General features: G+C 36.2%; 1 protein-coding gene across 8 annotated transcripts in view; it reads right to left on the minus strand.

The window, feature by feature from the left end:
- The window catches only part of LOC146463081 (uncharacterized), a 195,745-nt gene that overhangs the window by 73,781 nt on the left and 101,180 nt on the right, over positions 1-20,784 (minus strand). For 3 of the 8 annotated variants that reach the window (XM_085084844.1, XM_085084842.1, XM_085084841.1), the window contains exons 7-18: positions 20,759-20,778; positions 20,392-20,437; positions 19,995-20,042; positions 19,733-19,764; positions 19,341-19,386; positions 17,556-17,602; positions 17,382-17,430; positions 16,644-16,679; positions 16,191-16,213; positions 16,054-16,096; positions 15,281-15,312; positions 15,058-15,103 (exon numbers count right to left, since the gene is read on the minus strand). In XM_085084844.1, coding sequence (XP_084940970.1) covers positions 15,058-15,103; positions 15,281-15,312; positions 16,054-16,096; positions 16,191-16,213; positions 16,644-16,679; positions 17,382-17,430; positions 17,556-17,602; positions 19,341-19,386; positions 19,733-19,764; positions 19,995-20,042; positions 20,392-20,437; positions 20,759-20,778 — 468 coding nt within the window. Of the gene's footprint in view, positions 1-13,455; positions 13,698-14,378; positions 14,422-14,790; positions 14,820-15,057; positions 15,104-15,280; positions 15,313-16,053; positions 16,097-16,190; positions 16,214-16,643; positions 16,680-17,381; positions 17,431-17,555; positions 17,603-19,340; positions 19,387-19,732; positions 19,765-19,994; positions 20,043-20,391; positions 20,438-20,758; positions 20,779-20,784 lie in introns of those variants that run through there. The other 5 variants (XM_085084849.1, XM_085084843.1, XM_085084848.1 and 2 more) reach the window with 4 other exon arrangements.

A 20,784-nucleotide genomic window follows, 5' to 3' on the forward strand; every position in this document is an offset into this window, starting at 1 on the left:
TTGTTTTTATCCTTCGTCAATTTGTATGTTTTGATCGCGAGGGCATCGAAGTTCGTGCAAATCATCGTTCACTCGATATTTGGTGTGGAAAATTTGTTTCTTTTTTCTTTAAACTAGATGAGGATGAATTGTTAATTAACAGTAAACAGACAGAAATACGAATAACTAAATGGGAAGTGTGCCAGGTATGTAGATTTCTTTCTAACGAAATTTTTCTGAGCTGTATTTTTATTCGAAAGATAAATTGCTTGAATTAACTGGAGAACTGTCAATCGAGGCACACAATACTTCCCCAAGATGTATCTAAAGTGCAAACGAACAACCATTAAAAATGGCAGGTGCTTACCTAAAGTTCCTTCAATAAAAATTGAGCTAAGACCAAACGTTTGCCTTTTGTCAACTCTTTTGTTATTTAGCCATCTGCATAAATAAAGAGGAACATCGCCTCATAATTTTTTTTTATTCTTTTGGTTGTTTTGCATGCAGTAAAACAACTGTTTTAACAGATGAGCTAAACGATTACTTTTCTAAAAATTATTATTCCCTTCCTTAAAATTTATTCTGAATCATCCAGCTTTCCACGTCACCCTGTAGCTCAGTGGTCGGCGACCTACCATGCATTATAGGGTACGTCATGGGTTTTACTCGTGTTGAGAAGGAAGATATTTCTTTCTTTCAATATCGTGGGATGTGCAATACAACATCTTTCTTTATATTTCATTATTTGAGCAAAATCGTCACTCTTTGGTTCACCAATTGTTTGAACTCATTTCTATTTATTCGCTTTATTTATATGTAAGTCGCCGCCTCAACTGAGTGGTCGTCTTTGATCATCTTCCGGTCTCACTAGCAGTGATCTCCATGGACTGAAATTTTACCGGAATGTTAGAAGACAAGCACAAAGCAATAATCTCATGCCAGGTTTGTCAGAGTGTTTCAGCTTTGCAACAACCCAACAGCGTATTCACCAGGAAATGGCTCTCGCAATAAACTTAAATTTCTAACCTGATATTTTCTAATAGAAACCATCTTGCCTCGTGATTGGGTTAGAATAAAATATCGTTTCTCACCTCGTTTCTTGATAACGTGAATAATGCCAACTTGGCTTCAAAACTGCCTTTAACTGGCGAGACGGGATCTTGCTTTACCTATTCTTTCGATCAATTTTAGTAAGCATGTAAAATTTTCATTGAGCGCAAATTTGTGTTTACTTAAGTTGATTACTAACTGTCCCAATTTCAATCACATTTGCATTTTTTTTAACAAGTCTTAGCTGCTACAGCCTGAGTGCAGGCATCCCATATTTTCTTTTCTTAAACCAGAAAAGAGACGTCTGATGCAACGTTGTTTGTTATTTCAGTATCCCTCTATTTCTCAAGGATGAGGGACTAGGCTCTAATTGGTAGCTTTGCACCTGAGAATTGTTAGAATAAGTTAGTGAACAAACAGACAAACGAAGGAAATAACGCAAGAAATAACACAAAAACCTACGTCTACAAATTTCAACAAGAGGCTAGATAATACAACGATAACAAGATATACTTAAACTTGTAAGAAGGAAAACTAAAATTTTACCACAACTGCTTCTAATCTCGCAATCTGATTGGCTAATTTTCCGTTGTCGATAAGTGTCTAGACAACGCTGCTCGCGTCAATCAGCGCGCGGAAATTTTGACAGTTATTGTAAAAATTTTCTTTGACGTTAATATTGTGGTAAAAAACAAATCGAATGTGCTGCGCCTCGTGAGTCCACAACATTTTGACCACTGTGATGACGAATATCGTTGTCGATAAGAGTACAGACAACGCTAAACCACATTCGATTTGTTAATTATTATTCGTTTCCTAAAGTAAAGGTGAAGCCAGAAGAATCAACTCTGATTGGCTATTGCCACGAAATACTCGAGATAATTTATGCGACGTAATTTCTGAGGGATTTATCGTCGACAGACATTTTGTTATTTCACTCTTACTGTATTAGTTACTTCAGCGGTTGGGATTAGAGTATAACCACGAACCATTGGAGTCCTGTATAAACCAGTTAAAATCAAGTTTGTTGCCCATCTTTGAACCTCAGTGTGGCGTCCTGAGTCATCGTCTTCATCATGAATTCAACATGAGATAAGCCAACAAATGTCTAAAAACATGATTAACTTTCAATTTTAATGATATCGACGCAGCTTTTATAAGTTATAGAAGAAAACTTTATGAACTGATTACAATCTTTAAAAAAAAAACGTATCTCATTGTGCGACAGGGATTTTTTTTTCCAGAGAATCAGTTTTCAGTGTCGGACAGATATACGGTATATAGCCCCAGCTGTACAGTCATCTTTTCTTTATTAGTTATACATTTTCTAAATTTTTCTGATTACAGCCATTAGGATCCGGCACCTTCCCTTTGCTCGGTTGGTCCTTATAATTTTCTTAAAGTTTTCAGAACTAAAACCGGAATTTATTTTTTAGGCCTCGTAAGAGACAGTGTTAGACGCACTATATTATTTGCATAGCTCTAATACTCTACGACGAGTGGAGATGCGGATGGAGGGGGGAGGGGTAAGTTGTGGGTTTCAGAACCTTCTTCTCTTTTCAAGGCTCTAATGAACTAAAAGAAATGTGAAGCAAAAAACTAAACAAACCAACATAGAAATACAACAACAAATTGGTAGAAGACCGCCTTCCATCTTTTTTCGATTTCTTAACTACACATGCAAGCTAAAGTGAAAAGACCAAAAGCAACACAGTCAATGGTTATTTATTCAATGAAACCTCCCAGAAGCTGTTCCTATTGATCGTCTAATAACGCCTTGAACAAATAAGTAGTAGCAGCTTAGGATCATCCTGGTTATTATGCACCTATCAATGTTTTCCCCTACCCGGGGGAGGGCGGGCATACCCACGGGCATTTCACATTTCATTTTTTTCGTGTTAAAAGTCCCTACTGTTGGGCGCAACTTTGTGGTCATATCCCCCACCCCTGGATTTGGGCAGTGGTAAATGTATTTGAGCAAACTAAGGCGCTCTTGTTTAATGCGCATTTTATTGCTGCCATATCTCCTGTACAAACATGAACTTGAAATATAATGCTCCTGTTTGGTTTTAATAGAAACTATGAAATGCTCACTCTAGAAATACATGTACAAGTCAACTTTGACCTTTGTGTGATAAACATATTAATAAAGCTAGCAATCTAAATCTTTGAACTCTTCTGCAGAGAGAATAACAAAGTGTTGCATTTTATCTCTTGTACAAACATGAACTTGAAGACCAGCAGACATTTTTTTTTAATAAAGTCTTCAAGTCTTCAGTTTCTACGCTCGTACTCGGGAGATCAACTAAATTAAGTAAACAAATTTGTAATTACCGCTTTGTGAGGTAACAGTGGGTAAACCGTTCCTTATTGTGCATATTACTGTAAAGGTAAGGCTTCTTGCTCTTTTATGATTGTTGTTTTGGTGGAAGGAGTTTTGTGCGGACAAGGGAGGGATTTTTCCTTCCTGTAGGCTACAATCTAGCCTCCCACGCATTCATTTTTAGGGGACTCGTATTACCTCCTCCCCATGAGTCCCCTAAAAACGACTGCGTCGGAGGCTAGCTACAATCGCTTCGTTTTTAAATATTTTTGCGAAGCCAAGCTGGTTTTGAATAAGGTGCTAGCGCTTCATTAGAATTTTTTTTTAGATGTGGTAAAGCCGGATTGTAAGTAGTGGCGGTAAACACTCATTCTTTTTCTTTGGTTTTGTCCGAAGAGTCTCATTTCTGTTCGAGAATTGAACTTCATAAAGAACATTTTCAATAAGTGATTCAGTATAGCCTCTGTTCTAGAGCTTAGTTTAAAGTTTCGTTTGCTCAAAATTCTCTTGGACTAAGTTAGTCCGTAGGAGGCGAAGTGCTTCTCCTTTAATAAACCCTTTTTTGTGTGTTTAAAGGGTGGCAGGAGGAGAGGAGTTGGTTTAAAATGAGTGTGTACATCTAATAATTTAAGAGTTGAAAATCGTGGGCCTTTGAAGACCTTAGTGTGGAAAACAGCATTTGTAGATGTCAGCTCATATGTAAATTTTAATGTGGGATGGAAAGAGTTAGCGAAGTCAACGAAATCTCGGATTTCTCTAGATGGTATGTCTCACAAACTGACGACGTCATCTAATTTTCCATACAGAGGGTTTGAAAGGACTAGCAGATAGGAGTCGTTCTAGTCTCTATCCGCCATGAAAATGACGGAGAAGGCGACGGCCATTTTAGTTCCCATTGCGATGCCGTGAATTTGAACGTATTGTCTTTCAGTAAATTTGTGTAAAGAGACTGAACTAACGTCAAGTGTAGCTAGTAAAGTGTTGTACGTTATAGGCGTGTTTTTGATGAAATTTATGAAATCGGTAGTGTCTTTCAAAATATGATCCTTGACTAACTGCGATCGGTTGTAAAAGGGAATCGACAAAGCTAGAAATACACTCGGTTGGGCCACTGCTACCGGAGACTATTGGTCGGCCGACTGGTACTTTCTTGCGTATTTTAGTCAGCGTGTATTTTATCCTGAACACCATTTAACCATTTGGAGCTCATTGAATCGATGCGTCCCGAACCGTATAAGTTGAGAACAACTTGTTTGTCATAGCAATGCCTTTAACACCGTAAGTTAAAAACCATGAATGTTTGCCAAATGGGCCGGGCATAAAACTTCAACCTGAAATATGAAAGGCAAAGTTTCCGAAGGGAGGTTTTTTCCCTTGGAATTTTGCCAATGATGTCTGTCTGTAAGAAAAAAAAATGACATAATATCCTGACTTATTGAACAGAAGCTCTTCTAAAATATCAACAATAATTTTACTTTCAGCGTCTAACTTCCAAATCGTCGCTCCATTTGCTATTTCGCCGGATCTTCATTTACAGAAATCTTGATAGCGACGTTAAAATTCGTAATGAATTTCAATAAAATAATGATTTGATGCCTTGTTTTCATGAAGATTTCAGTCCTTTAGCCGAACAGTGCGACAGATATTCTCTAGGAAAAGAGGGTTGCTTTAAAGTCTCACAGTTTACCCAAACGTGTGAATTTTTCCATGGCGAAGTGTTCAATTTATTGTTTCGTCTACGATGTTTGCGACTCATTTTGCCCTATCAGTCGATCAACGCTAAACTATGTCCAAGGCTGCTTTAGTTGAAGCTGGTTCTTGTCATCGTAAAGATCTGCGAATGCGGTGAATTCTCGTTTTGATAAAATAATAATTGTCCACATGAAGTTCTTAGTGTATGTAGCTTAATTTCGATCAAACATGACAACGTGTTAAACGATAATAATTTTGTGCTAAAACATCGGCTTTACCCATATTGCATAGGGTGGAGGCAAGAACCTGATTGGTTGTCTAATTTCTTTAATTATTTGTTTTTATCCTTCAATTTGTAAGTTTTAATCGCGAGGACATCGAAGTTCAAGCAAACCATCGTTCATATTTGTTGTGGGAAATTGGTTCTTTTCTCCGAACCATACGAGGATGAGTTTTTTATTACCGGTAAACAAATAAAAATACGGATGGGCTGTATTTTCATTCAAAAGATAAATTTCTTGAATTAACTGAACAACTATCAATCGAGGCACACCAAACGTTTTAAAGTGTACCTTAAGTATAAACAAGGAACTACTAAAAATGGCAGGTGCATAACTAAGGTTCTTTAAAAATTGAGCTAAAATTAAACCATACGGTGTCCTTTTGTCAACTCTTTTTATTAACAAATGTCATTAATAAAGAGAAGCATCGCCTCATAATTTGTTTTAGGCTTGTATTTGCTTTATCTGCGGTGAACAATTGACTTAACTTAAATAAATATTAAGTATTATTCCCTTCCTTAAAATTTGAACTAAATGAACCAGCTCTTCACGTCACCTAGTAGCTCAGTGGTTATCGACCGACCATTATAGGGAACGTCATGTTGTTCAGAAGGAAGATAGTTCTTTCTTTCAAAATCATGACGTGTGGAATACTACATCTTTCTTTATATTTCATTATTTGAGTAAAACCGTCACTTTTTATTCGACAACTGTTTGAATTCATCGCTATTTATTCACGATATTTAAATATAACTCGCTGCTCAACCTTAAGTACATCACCTTTCTTACTAACACTGATCTTCGTGGACTGAAACTGGAATGTTAACAGAGAAGCACAAAATAATAATGTTATGCCAGGTTTGTTTGAATGTTTCAGCCTTGCAACAGCCCCACTGCATATTCACCTGGAAACGGCGCTCACAACAAACTTAATTGGAGTTTATGAAACCATCTGCAAATCCTACTCTTAAAAACCGTGGTGTATTTTTGAGAGAAAACATTTTTCACTTGATTGGCTTGTAATAAAGTATTGCTACTCACCTCGTTTCTTGATAACGTGAATAATTCCAACTTGGCTCCAAAACTGCCTTAACTGGCGAGCCTGAATCTTGCTACTAACATGCGGCTCATTTGCATCAAATTAGTTCTTCTTTCGATCAATTTTAGTAGACATGCAAATTTTCAGTGGGACTTGGTATCTTTCTTGTTTTTTTTTTTTTTTTTTTTTTTTGACCCAGTCCAATCTCTTACAGCGTGCGTGCAGACATCCCACATTTCCTTTCCTTTAAGGGGCGTTGTTAATAGTGTTTCATTATCTTTCTGTTTCTGTAGGATGTGGGATTAGGCTCCAATTGGTTGCTTTGCACCTGAGCAACGTAATATCTGAGGGATTTATCGTTGACAGACATTTTCTTATTTCACTCTTACTGTGTTAGTTACTTAAGCGGTTCGGGTCGGAGTGTCACTACGAACCATTGGAGTCCTTTATAAACCGGTTAAAGTCAAGTTTGTTGACCATCTTTGAATCTGTGTGGCATCCCACGTCATCATTTTCATCATACGTTCAATTGGAGATAAGCCAACAAATGTCCAAAAACATGATTAACTTCCAATTTTACTGATATCGACGCAGCCTCAATAGCTTCTATAAGTAAACTTTATGAAGTGAGAGGTCTTCGATTTCTTAATTACACATGCGAGCTAAAGTGAAAAGACCAAAAGCAGCACAGTCAATGGTTATTTATTCAATGAAACCTTCCAGAAGCTGTTCCTACAGATTGTCTAATAACGCCTTGAACAAATAAGTAGTAGTAGCTTAGGATCGTCCTGCTTATGAGATTCAGCAACTTTGAGGTTCAAGTTTTACTTGTACCAAGAAAAAGACAGTCTGCACAGTTGATTCCAACAAAATATGAAAGGAGCATTCTTTACAAAACTTGCATAACAAAGCAAGAAATCTAACTTACCTATCAGGTTAAACCGAATCTCGAGTGTTTTTAATATTTAAAGTTTGTTCTTCGTTATATTGTTTTTTCTTTTTTTTTTTTTTATGTTTGTGCTCATTCACTACATTGCATGCAGTCCAATGGGCTGGACATCTCTTGTCGCTGCAGCCCTCTTACAACTTAGCTCCTTAACCGCTTTCCTAAACTCTTGCATTCTTATGGCATATATCAATGGATTGACTATGGAATTGGCATAATGCAACACCATTAACGTTCCCTTTATGTGTACATGTGTTGATCCAGGAGAAGTTTGACTGAATATGTCATTTCGCTTAACTGCCATCCAAATAGATATGGGCAGAATAGTCAGGATAGAGACGAAGGTAATTATGCTTAAGGTTACTGACAATTTCCTTTCTGACACAACTGCACTAGAATGCTGCGGAGGAGGGTTACTTTTGACTTTTATGGCAATGATAACATTAGAAACAGTTATGATAAGAAGGGTAAGACAAGTGTAACATGCAAATGCATATGTAATTGAAACTAAATGGAGCGCTTGAAGAACAGACATCATGGATGCCAGGAGCAAAGTTATCATCCAGCTGCCATAAATAACTTTGACGTAAAGCCATTTCTCAATTAAACAGTGCCTGAAGGGGAAAAGTGTGGCGTGTAACCGCTCTAAAGAAATTAACGAGAGATTGGCTTGAGAAGCAAGGGGAAATATGAGGCTCGAGGTTAAAATGATGAATTCTTGCCAGCTGAAACCATTCCCACGATCCAAATCCAGGACGAGTATATTCATTGGTCCCGATACTGCTCCCACCAGTAAATCAGTCACCGTCAGGTTTATTATCAGATAGGTAGTACGCTTGCGTAAGTGGCGATTTCTTACAAAGACGACGACAGTGAAAACGTTGATTGTAGCTATCACAATGACTTCAATGAGTAAAACTTTTTTCCACGAATTTTTCAGCTTTTCTAAAAAAGGATGTTCAGTAGCGTCACCAACCATACTTCAATAAAACTAAACGTCCCTTCTTCTCTTGTTAATTCGTTGTAAGCTGGGATAAGAAAAAAGGAAAGAAAAAGATGTTCAGCCGTTTCTTACAGTAGAACTCTTTGAATAATATTTCATTTCCTAGACTAGACCTTTCTTTTCAATTTATTTCAATGATTTATTCGTGTTCGGTGTGGTTGTCTCGCAGTTGTTTTGAGACACATGAGCTATGCTAGTGTCCATATATGGTCATAGCAATGCCTTTAACGGGTAAATTAAAAACCATGAATGTCTGTCAAATGAGCCGGGCATAAAATTTTCAACCTGAAATATGAAAGGCAAAGTTCCAGAAAGGTTTTTCCTTTGGTATTTTACCAATGATTGGCTGTGTGTAAGAAATAAAAAATGACTTCACTTATTAAAATTGACCAGTAAAGATAAACGATAAAAAGGAACAACGTTTCGGGGTCGTCATGACGCCATTATCAAGTTCGAAGTGATAGAAATAATTGACGTCAATGTCTATTTCTGACATTGACTTAATTATTTCTATGACTTCGAACTTGATAATGGCGTCATGACGACCCCGAAACGTTGTTCCTTTTTATCGTTTATCTTTACTTGTCTATGTATAACCAAACCTTTACTTATAAGGATTATTAAAATTGACTACCTTATTGAACGGTAGCTCCTCTAAAATATCAACAATATAAATTTACTTCCTATGTCTAATTTCCAAAATGTTTCCTAAAAGTGTTTGATCGCATGGTCATCAATCGTAAATCGTCGCTGCATTTTCTATTTCGCCGGATTTTCATTTACAGAAATCTTGATAGCGGCATAAAAATTCGCAGTGAACTTCAATAAAATAATGATTTTATGCCTTGTTTTCATAAAGATGTCGGTCCTTCAGCCGAACAGTCCGACAAATATTCTCTAGGAAAAGACAGTTGCTTAAAGTCTCAAACTCTACCCAAACTTGTCAATTTTGCTGTGGCAAAGTGTTTATATCTTGTTTCGTCTACGTTGTTTGCGATTTTGCCCTATAAGTCGATCAACGCCAAACTTTGTTCAAAACTGCTTTAGTTGAAGCTTGTTCTTGTCATCTTAAAGATCTACGAATGCGGTGAATTCTTGTTTTGATAAAATGATAATTGTCCACATGAAGTTCTTAGGTGTATGTAGATTAATTTCGATCAAACATGACAACGTATATTAAAACGATGGTTTTTTTTGCTAAAAAATCAGCTGTACCCATATGGCATGAGATGAAAGCAATAATTTCATTGGTTGTCTAATTTCTTTAGTTGTCTTTATCCTTCTTCAATTTGCAAGTTTTAATAGCGAGGACATCGGAGTTCGTGCAAATCCTCGCTCACAAGATATTTGGCGTAGGAAATTGGTTCTTTTCTCTGAACTAGACGACGATGTTAATTAACAGTAAACAGATAGAAGGACGAATAACTAAACAGGAAGTGTGCCAGATATACAGACTTCTTTGTAACGAAATTTTTCTGAGCAGTATTTTTGTTCAAAAGATAAATTGCTTGAATTAACTGGAAAACTACCAAACGTTTCCCAAAATGTATCTTAAGTATAAACAAGGAACAACTAAGAATGGCAGGTGCATAACTAGGGTTCTTTAAAAATTGAGCTCAAATTAAACCATACGGTTTCCTTTTTTAACCTCATTGTCATTTAACCATCTGCATTAATAAAGAGGAGCATCGCCTCATAATTTTTTTTAGCCTTGTAGTTGTCTTACCTGCGGTAGAACAAGTGCTTTAACTAATGAGATAAACGATTGCTTTTCTATAAAAAAAAATATTCTTCCCTTCCTTAAAATTTGTACTAAATGAACCAGCTCTTCACGTCACCTAGTAGCTCAGTGGTTAGCGACCGACCATTATAGGGAACGTCATGTTGTTCAGAAGGAAGATATTTCTTTCTTTCAAAATCATGACGTGTGGAATACTACATCTTTCTTTATATTTCATTATTTGAGTAAAACCGTCACTTTTTATTCGACAACTGTTTGAATTCATCGCTATTTATTCACGATATTTATATATAACTCGCTGCTCAACACTGACGCTGCCTTCAGTACATAACCTTTCTTACTAACACTGATCTTCGTGGACTGAAACTTTACTGGAATGTTAACAGAGAAGCACAAAATAATAATGTTATGCCAGGTTTGTTTGAATGTTTCAGCCTTGCAACAGCCCCACTGCATATTCACCTGGAAACGGCGCTCACAACAAACTTAATTGGAGTTTATTAAACCATCTGCAAACCCTACCCTTAAAAAGCCGCGTGATATATTTCTCAAACCATTTTTTCAGTTGATTGGGCAATAATAAAGTATTGCTACTCACCTCGTTTCTTGATAACGTGAATAATGCCAACTTGGTTCCAAAACTGCCTTTAACTGGCGAGACTGAATCTTGCCACGAACATGCGGTTCATTTGCATCAAATTAGTTCTTCTTTCGATCAATTTTAGTAGACATGCAAATTTTCATTGGGACTGGGTATGTTTTGTTGCCTGTTGGGTTTTTTTTCCTTAACCCAGTCTAACCTCTTACAGCGTGCGTGGAGACGTCCAACGTGTCCTTTCCTTGAAGTGGCATTGTTAATAGTGTTTCAGTATCCTTCTATTTCTGTAGGATGAGGGATTAGTCTCTAATTGGTTGCTTTGCACCTGCGCATTGTTAGTGAACGAACGAGCGGACAGACAAACGTCCGTCGAATTTACGAAGAAATTGCGCAAAGATTAAGTCTAAAATGCAATAAAATTACAATGCAAAATCCAACAAGAGGATAAATAATACAATACAAGTTATACTTAAACTTGTAAGAAGGAAAACTAAAATAATTATTCCTTTTAACGTAAAGGTAAAGCCAGAAGAATCAACTCTGATTGGTTATTGTCACGAAATACTCGAGATAATTTATGCGACATAATTTCTTAGGGTTTTTCATTGTCAGACATTTTCTTATTTCTCTCTTTCTGTTTTAGTTACCTTCAGCGGTTCCGCTTAGAATATCACCACGAACCACTGAAACTGCACCAAACGCTGACTACTGTCCAGTATAAACCAGTTAAGATCAAGTTTGTTGACCACTTTTGAATCTCGGTGAGAAATAAATTTAAAAAAAAACAAACATCTAAAACAGGAAATTAAAAAAAAAAACGTCTAAAACAGGAAATTCCGGTATAAAAGGGGCCTGGCCTGGCATTCTCGCCTTCTTTTGTCAATCAATTATCAGAGCGTAAACAACTGACAAACAACATGCGTCTTTTTTTACGGCCCTTAACTCGGATACAATTGGCTTAGTTTTCAAAGTAAACGCAGTTAAAGAAATTAGAACTTAATCTCTTATATTGTTGTGGTGATAATATGAAATTTTGGGGCCTTTTTGTTTTTTTTCAGAGGACGCTTGAGACAACAACTTGCCACGACTGAAAGGCGTCTAAATTTAGCTCTCACGCATTTAAAGGTGTCCAATGAAGGAGGGGCGTGCCCTTTTATTGCGGAACGTCTTGTTTAAAACGTTATTTCCTTCCAATTTTACTGTTATCGACGTAGCTTTGATAGGCTACACAAGAAACTCTATCAACTCAGAAATTAAAAAAAAAACTCTAATCTCATTTTGTGGGAGGTTTTTCAAAGAATCAGTTTTCATTATTTGCTCACACGAATCGATACCGCTTTTTTATGTTAGTCTTATAAGATGTTTCTTACTGCAGAATTAAAAGCTGATTAGAACAACTGGTCGGCTTACGGCAGGACCCAGGAACGGCTTTCTTAAGGGAACCACAGTTTAATTTCTTGGAGATAGACGTTCATAATAACGGAACATCACAGTCCGCTTTCAAATGCCATAACATAGAAAGCATAGTTTGACATTTAAATACTATAACAGAAGTGCAAGAGAAATTGATAGAAATATAATTGTATATATGATGATTGTGATGATGCATAGATTGGGTATGTATGAAATAAGGAATACATAGAAATAAAAGCCCTGTCTACGCAGACTACTGAAGCAGTTGCCAATTAAGCCTCGAAAACCTATATATTCATGCCTCAACGAAATCGTAATTTTCACTTCAATCTGACCTGTCCATACAAACGTTCTCTTATATTCTTCCATTTTTATTCCTGTGCATAAGTTTTATTTAACGTCGACGTTGTCTTAAAAGTTTTCGTACCAAGTTTTTCGTATGAGAAATCCAACGAAATCATCTCAATTCTTTACTCCAAATTTTCTTTTTGGATACCAAGAGCACTTGCTAAGTACTATTTTCCCCGCTTATTTTTAAACCGCGTAAAAAAAAACCTGTTTTAGTTGGCAACACCCATAGGAACCCGGTAATCCCGAGATGCGCAGAATGTATGCGCAGTAACAAACGTAGGCACCTTCCTATTTGGTAACCGTCAATGTTCTTGGGCAACTGAAGGAAACCATTTGGTTGCCATACTGGTTTTGCAGATATTTTACTCAACGCTGGTAAATTGAGTTTCAAGACTGGGTATTCGAACAGAGACTGAATAACATTTAAAAGTTGCATATCGCAGCTGATAGAACTTTGACGTTCCGTTAATGCGAAGTAAAGCTGCGCACAGATAAACAGAGGAAGAACCTTAATAACGTTTACACGGGAACGCGAAGGCATTGTTTGATGTAATGATACGAAGCACAAAAACGTCATAGCCGCTAGTGAGCTGGACATTATTCTGCTTGTACAGAGAACTAACCGCTGGTATACAGGGGAATTAAGACTCGCCTCAGCTCTGCTCGCAGGAAGTGATTTCCTCCACTTTGTTTCTCTTGATTCTACATGGAAATCACGCAGGTCAATGATCTAAAATTGGACCTTGCGTTATTTTATGAGCGTCATGGTCTGGGCACCTGGCACTTCCTGACCCCCTCCCCCTTCTCCCAACCCATCTTTCTAGACTGAACAGACCGTGAGCCCTCCCTCTTCTCCTGCTGTCCAAACCCCTCCCCGCCTCTTTTTCCCTCGACCTGCCACATATTCCTCCCGAAACGTAGACAACCTGTCTCAGTTCTAAAAAGCACTAAAGGTTCAGTTCCGAACAAGACCGACTTTCAATTTTTGCGAAAGGTTAAATATCGAAATTCAGCTCAAACTGTCAAAACGAATATTTATTCTTTCATCTGAACTCATAAGAAAACGAGCGTACTTTTTTATTTTAGTTCGTTAAAACAAGAATACAAATTGTTCACGTCAGTTTCATGTAGAAAAAAAATACACGGTATTCAATTTACAAAACAGCACATTATTTACTCTCTGATATAAAACAAAGTCCATCTTTAACCGTGACGTCGGCAGCACAACAGACTGCATAGCAGTCTGATAACTCTTCTGGATTTCTTTTTTGCTGGAAACTGCTGAGGAGATAGCATGTCATTAATTCATACATCTTAATACAAGAAAACTACCCTAATTTCAATTTATTTACTCCGTTTACAGACGCCCATGTGCAGACTACCGCACATTTATGGGCAAGCGATATTGTATATTACGAGTTTCTATAGTAATTGACTTTCTTGTTATCGTTTGGCCTCTATCTCAAGGGTGGGAGAGTAGCAATCCAGATCCTATACAGGGTAGTGTGGGGACAGTTTAGGCTCACAGTGGGAGAGTGGTGTGGAAGATAGTTGTTGCTAAGAAGACTGTTGTGAATCTAAAGTCCCGTCCATACGAATGAATTGATTGACCGCTTAGTCTCGCCGTTTCTCTATTCCTCAGTTATTTCATTCTGATTCAACAATCTCATTCATATTTTCGTCCACAAAGTTTTCTTCCTCTTCACACGAAAAACAACTGAGGAATAGAGAAATAGCCAGACTAGCGTTTCTGTATTTACGTCACAGCCCTACTATTTCCAGTCTCACGGAAGTTAAATTTGACACCTTTATACGCCACACGCGTGGAAAAAAGTTGATAAGGAATTCTTTTTCGAAGTTCATACGGGAACAATATGATGATTTGATCAAGAAAAGAAACAAATTTTCAGTCGTATACACTTCCAAATATTCCCGAGGTATGATTGTATTCTCAATACTTACTTCCTGCAGTGGTTCAAGAACTGTTTTAAGTTTTGTCAATTCCCTGGAAGAAGGAAAACAGAAAAACGATGTTACTAATCGTTTCGACAAGACCATTTTAAACTAATATTAAAAATCCCTCTCTTTTATCTCGCGAGTGTTAATCCTCACTTCTATATTACAATATTTATTATGGATTGAGAATTGCAGTGTAATCCAATCCGAACTAATCACAAACTGAAATCCAATTTTGAAAGTGTCTGGCCCTTATCATTCCTTCCAGTGAGCTGGTGGAACTTCACAAAGCGCAACAAGTTTTGCTTAGTTACGCCAGCTCTCTCACTTCGCTACAGTCACTCCAGCTCTAAAAATGATCGTTGTGGCATTGATGCAATAGTTTAGCTAGCTAGATCATCTACTTTGTTAAACTTACCTATCTTTGGTTGAGATTTCCTTCTCAGCCTGAAAAGAAAATAGCAGTTACACTAATAACCTTGACAAGCTAGAATTACTGATCCTAAATCAAAAATGTACTTTTCATAATGACTCGCAAGGCACCTTTTCAAATCAGGGTTAATAATATTAAGTACTATTTCTTTTTTTCTTTCTTTCTTTCTTTCTTTCTTTCTTTCTTTCTTTCTTTCTTTCTTTCTTTCTTTCTTTCTTTCTTTCTTTCTTTCTTTCTTTCTTTCTTTCTCACCTGTTGTCGCCAAACTGAGAACTCCTCAGCCTTTCTTGTGCCCTGCCTAAATTGAAATAATAATAATTATGGTATAAGTGTATCAATTATTTGCTTTCCATAGAGTCGCGTCCTTAATTAAAATTCATTTTCAGTTTGTGCAGGGATGTTTAAAATAACCCCGAAGTTGTGATTAAAACAAAACCAAGCCAATGGGTTTGAAGCAGGAAAAGATTGTTTTCACCTGATAAGTTCATCTATTTCCAGAGAAAGTGACTGCGGAAATAAAAACAAACAAACAAATAATTTACGAAAAGAATACTTTTCACTCATCATGGCCTCCTGCTAGAATCAAAAGTCTTTACCATCTTCTTTGAGAATAGCGGTTCGTGGGTCACAGACGGGCTGGTGATTTTAGATTGGATAGCAAGAGAATACCTAAGTAACAAGGCTATGATTCATCTTTCGGTTGCTGTTGTGGCAAAGCAACTATGTGCTTTTTAGCACGGGTTTTATATCAAGCAATAAAAAATTTTAAATACAACTCATAACTTTGTGCCGCCTCGCGCCGTTAAAGCCAGATTCCATTTTGGCGCGGAGCTGATTAATCACTGTTTCGTACTTCATTGTTTTTAATATTATTCTTAGCAAATTTATCAAATATTTCCAGAAATCCGTCTACAATGATACATTGTATCCACTAATTTAATCCATTTTCCCGGACATCACATTCCTACATTCCTGAAATCCCGTACCCATCCAATTTGTGTAGCTCAATCCAGACAAAGCTATGCCCCATCTGATCCTGGATTCCATTCTTCGTCGACTCGTTATCGAAGATTTACTACTAAAGTTGACGTCACATTTCGAACTTATGCCTGTAACGCAGCTCGCTTCCTGTATTGACAGCGTTAAGGCTTGGAAACTATCCACGAATGAACATTAAACAAGAAAATGCTGCATTTTCCCTACTCCTGGCGACGTGATCAAAACAAGAAGCTTTCATAGTTTCAATACCTTATGCATGTTCTCCATTTTGTTGAGCATTCCTGCCATCTCACTATAAAGACAAACACATATATATTTAAGCATACCTTACATTTACACGAAAAGAACGAAAGAGGATTTTAAAATTTCGCCAATCTGCCATTTACCTTTCCATGTTTACTTTTAATACCTACAAGATGTAGAAAAAAATAAGTCAGTTTGAATAATTGTTTTAGCCATGTAACAAAAATTTCATGCGGGCTTCTCTTTGACAGTTGTATGTAACAGGAGAAAAATGTTTTCCGTGTTCATAGTCTGTGTAGTTTTCCATCAAAACAGGTCCCTCGAATTTTAGGGTGGTTGTTGGTTTTAGTATCAGGAAAATGACATGAAAAGAAGGTACAATATTTTTTTTTTAACAATTATTTGTTGTTGTTTTTGTCTACTTCTTTGCTTGTCTGTTTGTTTTTTGTTCTTCTTTCAATCTACCGAATTCAAAACTTCTTTATCGCAGAAATACGGAACTGATATTTCTTTAGTTTGAGGTCTAGAAGTTGTCTGATTTTTTATGCATTTACGCAGCCGTTTATTCAACATCTAGCGTAGGCATAGTAAGGTACCTCCACTCTCCTGTTCTCTTCATCCAAGGCCGCAGTCTAAAACAAATTAAACAGGAAAGCACTTAAAGGGACAGTATCACGCTATTTTTAGTAACGCATTGAAAATCGGAAAGACGCTATTCGGTTGATAGCAGCCAAGATATTAAGACAAAATTCCATTAAAAGACTATCAGAATGCAAAGAAACTATCCACGGATATTTTCGCTGCCAGATGACCAAGATAGAGAGGGGTTCAAATTTGAAAACGTCTGGCAGACGTTTTCAAATTTCGCTGTTGTAACGCACTAAAAATCGCCGGTTGTACTATATTTTGGTTCAACCTTTTGTCTTAGAATCACTATTAAATTAAATTTAAATTAGCGATTGAGAAATTAATTAACACAGTGTTCAAAGTTTAAATTTAGTGAATTTTGGCCAAAAATCATGATATCTCCCATCGATCTCCCATGATACTGCCCCTTTAAAACAGCGAAGGCGGGCGAAACTTTTGTTCTCCGTAGAACTTTAACCAGAACATTAACTGTCTCCTACACAATATGTGAAACCATTTTTCTGCTCCAACGTTTGTACTTGTTTAAATCGTCACACTTGGTGTTCTCAACATCACTGATCTTAACACATTTATACTTTTCTTTCTACGCGATATCTCAGTCCTAAGGTTTAGAACAATTGTGGTATCTCGTGTTGTCCGCAACCGAATAGCAAAATAATTACAATTAAAGATAAAAGGAGACTTACAAACTGGTCGTTCTCTTTTTGAAGCTCGCTGTTCATATCCAATTGTTCCCTAAACAGAAAACAAATCAAGGTTATTCGTCCATAAACTTTAGGATCACTGGCAGTCAAAGGAGCATAAGACCAATGCAATCGTTTGGTCAGATGAAAAAACATATTTAAAAAAAATCTACTCACTTTTTCATCTCTTCGTGATGATAAAGTGCGTCTTGCACTTTGGAGACCTATTAGAGGAAATGAAATGATAGTAAACAAGTCATTAGAACAATCAATCAATCAATCAATCAATCAATCCTAAATTAATCAGCCATCCAACCAATCAATCAGCCAACCAAGCAACCTATCAATCAATCAATCAATCAATCAATCAATCAATCAGTCAATCAATCAATCAATCAATCAATCAATCATTCAATCAATCAATCAATCAATCAATCAATCAAGCAGTCAATCAATCAAGTAACCTATCAATTGATCAATCAATCAATCAAGCAACCTATTAATCAATCAATCAATCAATCAATCAAGCAACTAACCAATCAATCAATCAGCCATCCAAGCAATCAATCAGCCAAGCAAGCTACCTATCATTCATTCATTCATTCATTCATTCATTCATTCATTCAATTAATCAATCGAGCAATCAAGCAACCTATTAATTAATCTATCAATCAATCAATCAATCAATCAAGCAGTCAATTAATCAGCCATCCAAGCAATCAAACAACCAAGCAAGCAACGTATCATTTATTCATTTATTCATTCATTCATTCATTCATTCATTCATTCATTCATTCATTCATTCATTCATTCATTCATTCAATGAATCAATCAGTCAATCAAGCAATCAAGCAATTTATCAATCAATCAATCAATCAATCAGTCAGCTATCCAACCAATCAATCAATCAAGGAAACAACCTATCAATCAATCAATCAATGAATCAATCAAGCGGTCAATCAATCAAGCAACCTATTAATCGATCAATCAATCAATCAATCAAGCAGCCAATCAATCAAGCAACCTATTAATCAATCAATCAAGCAACCAATCAATCTATCAATCAATCAGCCATCCAAGCGTAGAAACAACCAAGCAAGCAACCTGTCATTTATTCATTCATTCATTCATTCATTCATTCATTCATTCAATTAAACAATCAAGCAATCAAGCAACTTATTAATTTATCAATCAATCAATCAATTAATCAATCAATTAATCAAGCAAGCAATCAAGCAAGCAATCAATCAATCAATTAATTAACCATCCAAGCAATCAATCAACCAATCAAGCAACCTATCATTCATTTATCCATTTATTCCTTCATTCAAGCAATCGACCAATCAATTAATTAGTCAATCAATCAATCAATCAATCAGTCAATCAAGCGATCAATCAACCAAGCAAGCAACGTATCATTCATTCATTCATTTAATTAATCAATTAATTAAGCAATCAATTAATCAAGCAATCAATCAATCAAGCAATCAATCAATCAATTAATCAGCCATCCAAGCAATCAATCAACCAATCAAGCAACCTATCATTCATTTTTTTATTCATTCATTTATTTATTCAATCAAGCAACCTATCAATCAATCAAGCAAGCAATCAGGCAACCTATCAATCAATCAATCAATCAATCTGCTATCCAACCAATCAATCAATCAATCAATCAAGGAAACAAGCTATCAATCAATCAATCAATTATTCAATCAACAAGCCAGTTTTAATATATCGACAGATAAGCATGGCAGTGAGTGGATAACTTCAATGAAAACCATTTCCCTCTTTACGGTTAAATGTTGCACCAAAATATGAACTTTCACATTCTCCAGCAAAAGGCGTTAACTTATTAACAGGCCTCTTGCACTTAAACGTAACTTTACGATTTTGGAGATGTAACTCACGTGACTTCTAAGTGCAAGGAACTTATTTCCGTTTTAGTTTGTGTAAACCCACCTGCTCATTGCAGCTCTTTTCTTCACTTTTCACTTGTTTCAGTTCACTATACGGAAAAGAGGAAGAAAAATTTTATCATAACGTTTTAGCTATTATTCAGGCAATCTTAACCAACATATAAAACGAGAGAAGAAAAAATAGAATCAATAAAGCGATTCCTGCAAGTGATACAAGCTTCTAACAGTATTTACAATATCAGCACGAATCCGTTTTCAAGTGTTCAACCTGAGGTCATTCCCCGTGCTCCTGACAAGGTAACCATTTCGTCTTTTCTATTTGAATTTATTAACAAACCATGCTATGGCACGCCACGTTCATTTTTCACCCATAAGTAATGCAAAGGGAGAGATAAAATTAACCAGAGAATATGACTTGCTGTTCAATATATTTACCTCTCCATCTGCTGCCTCGTTTCCAGGACGGTCTGTTGATCGAGTAAAAAAGAAAATAAGAAAAAAAGAAAGAAAAGCTTTGAAGGTGGGAAGTACTGGGTGAACGACTTAAGCAATGTAGTGAAGAGTCTATGTAGAGGGGTATCAATAACTTTGAAATTAACCAGCAAGAGAAGACAACTTTTCTGACACAGACACAAGGCACAACTTTACTTTGAAGGAGAGGAAAGCAAAAGCGACCGACTGAAATAATTAAACATACCTGGAAACTCTCCTTCATTTCATCCAAAGAGGCCTTTCGCTTTTCCCTCTATATCAAAACAACAACAACAACAAAAGATAAATAAACAATGTACCAATCTGATTTATAATTGTTTTAAAATGACTTTCCTAAAACCCTCTACAAAAGACGTCTCTTTGTATATAAGTTTTGGATCATATTTTTTGCAATCCGTTTATATACTCTATGTAAATGCTATTAGTCTCGATTCCGGTGTTTAATATTTTGGATCAACATAACAACTAATCTGATCAACAACCATTTGGTTTATTCTCAGAAGACCTTCACGAACTAAATTTGTTTCAAGAAAAGTTGAATATGAAACTTAAACTAAGAAAATATAACAGTACAGTTTAGCGTAAGTGACATCATCAGGCACCTCTTGCTTCTTTTCTTCTATTTTTTGGACCAAATTCTCAATATCCCTGCGGATAAACAGAAGTGCATACTTTAACAAGGCGCTGTTTTAAAAAATATTAAACTGACATGTAAAAATAAACTGCTGCGATCGATCATGCCAAAAGGTACACTGGGCGAACGTGTAACACAAAGAAATAAACAAGTAACGAGAGAGCTTATGGCTCGGAGTAATAATTCCATAAATAAAATAATTAACATAGAATTGAGTTTACTATAAAGTTCTTTTTCAGTGTTGCTATACTTAATATAATCTAAGCCACATAATATTTTCAGTGTGTGATTCTAAACATCAGAGCTAACAGAAATGAAAAAAAAAAGGTGCACACCTTTTGACTTCATTCTTTTTCTGAAA

The sequence above is a fragment of the Pavona decussata genome, unplaced genomic scaffold (assembly GCF_977016875.1).
Source record: "Pavona decussata unplaced genomic scaffold, jaPavDecu1.1 SCAFFOLD_180, whole genome shotgun sequence".
NCBI classification, from domain to species: domain Eukaryota; kingdom Metazoa; phylum Cnidaria; class Anthozoa; order Scleractinia; family Agariciidae; genus Pavona; species Pavona decussata.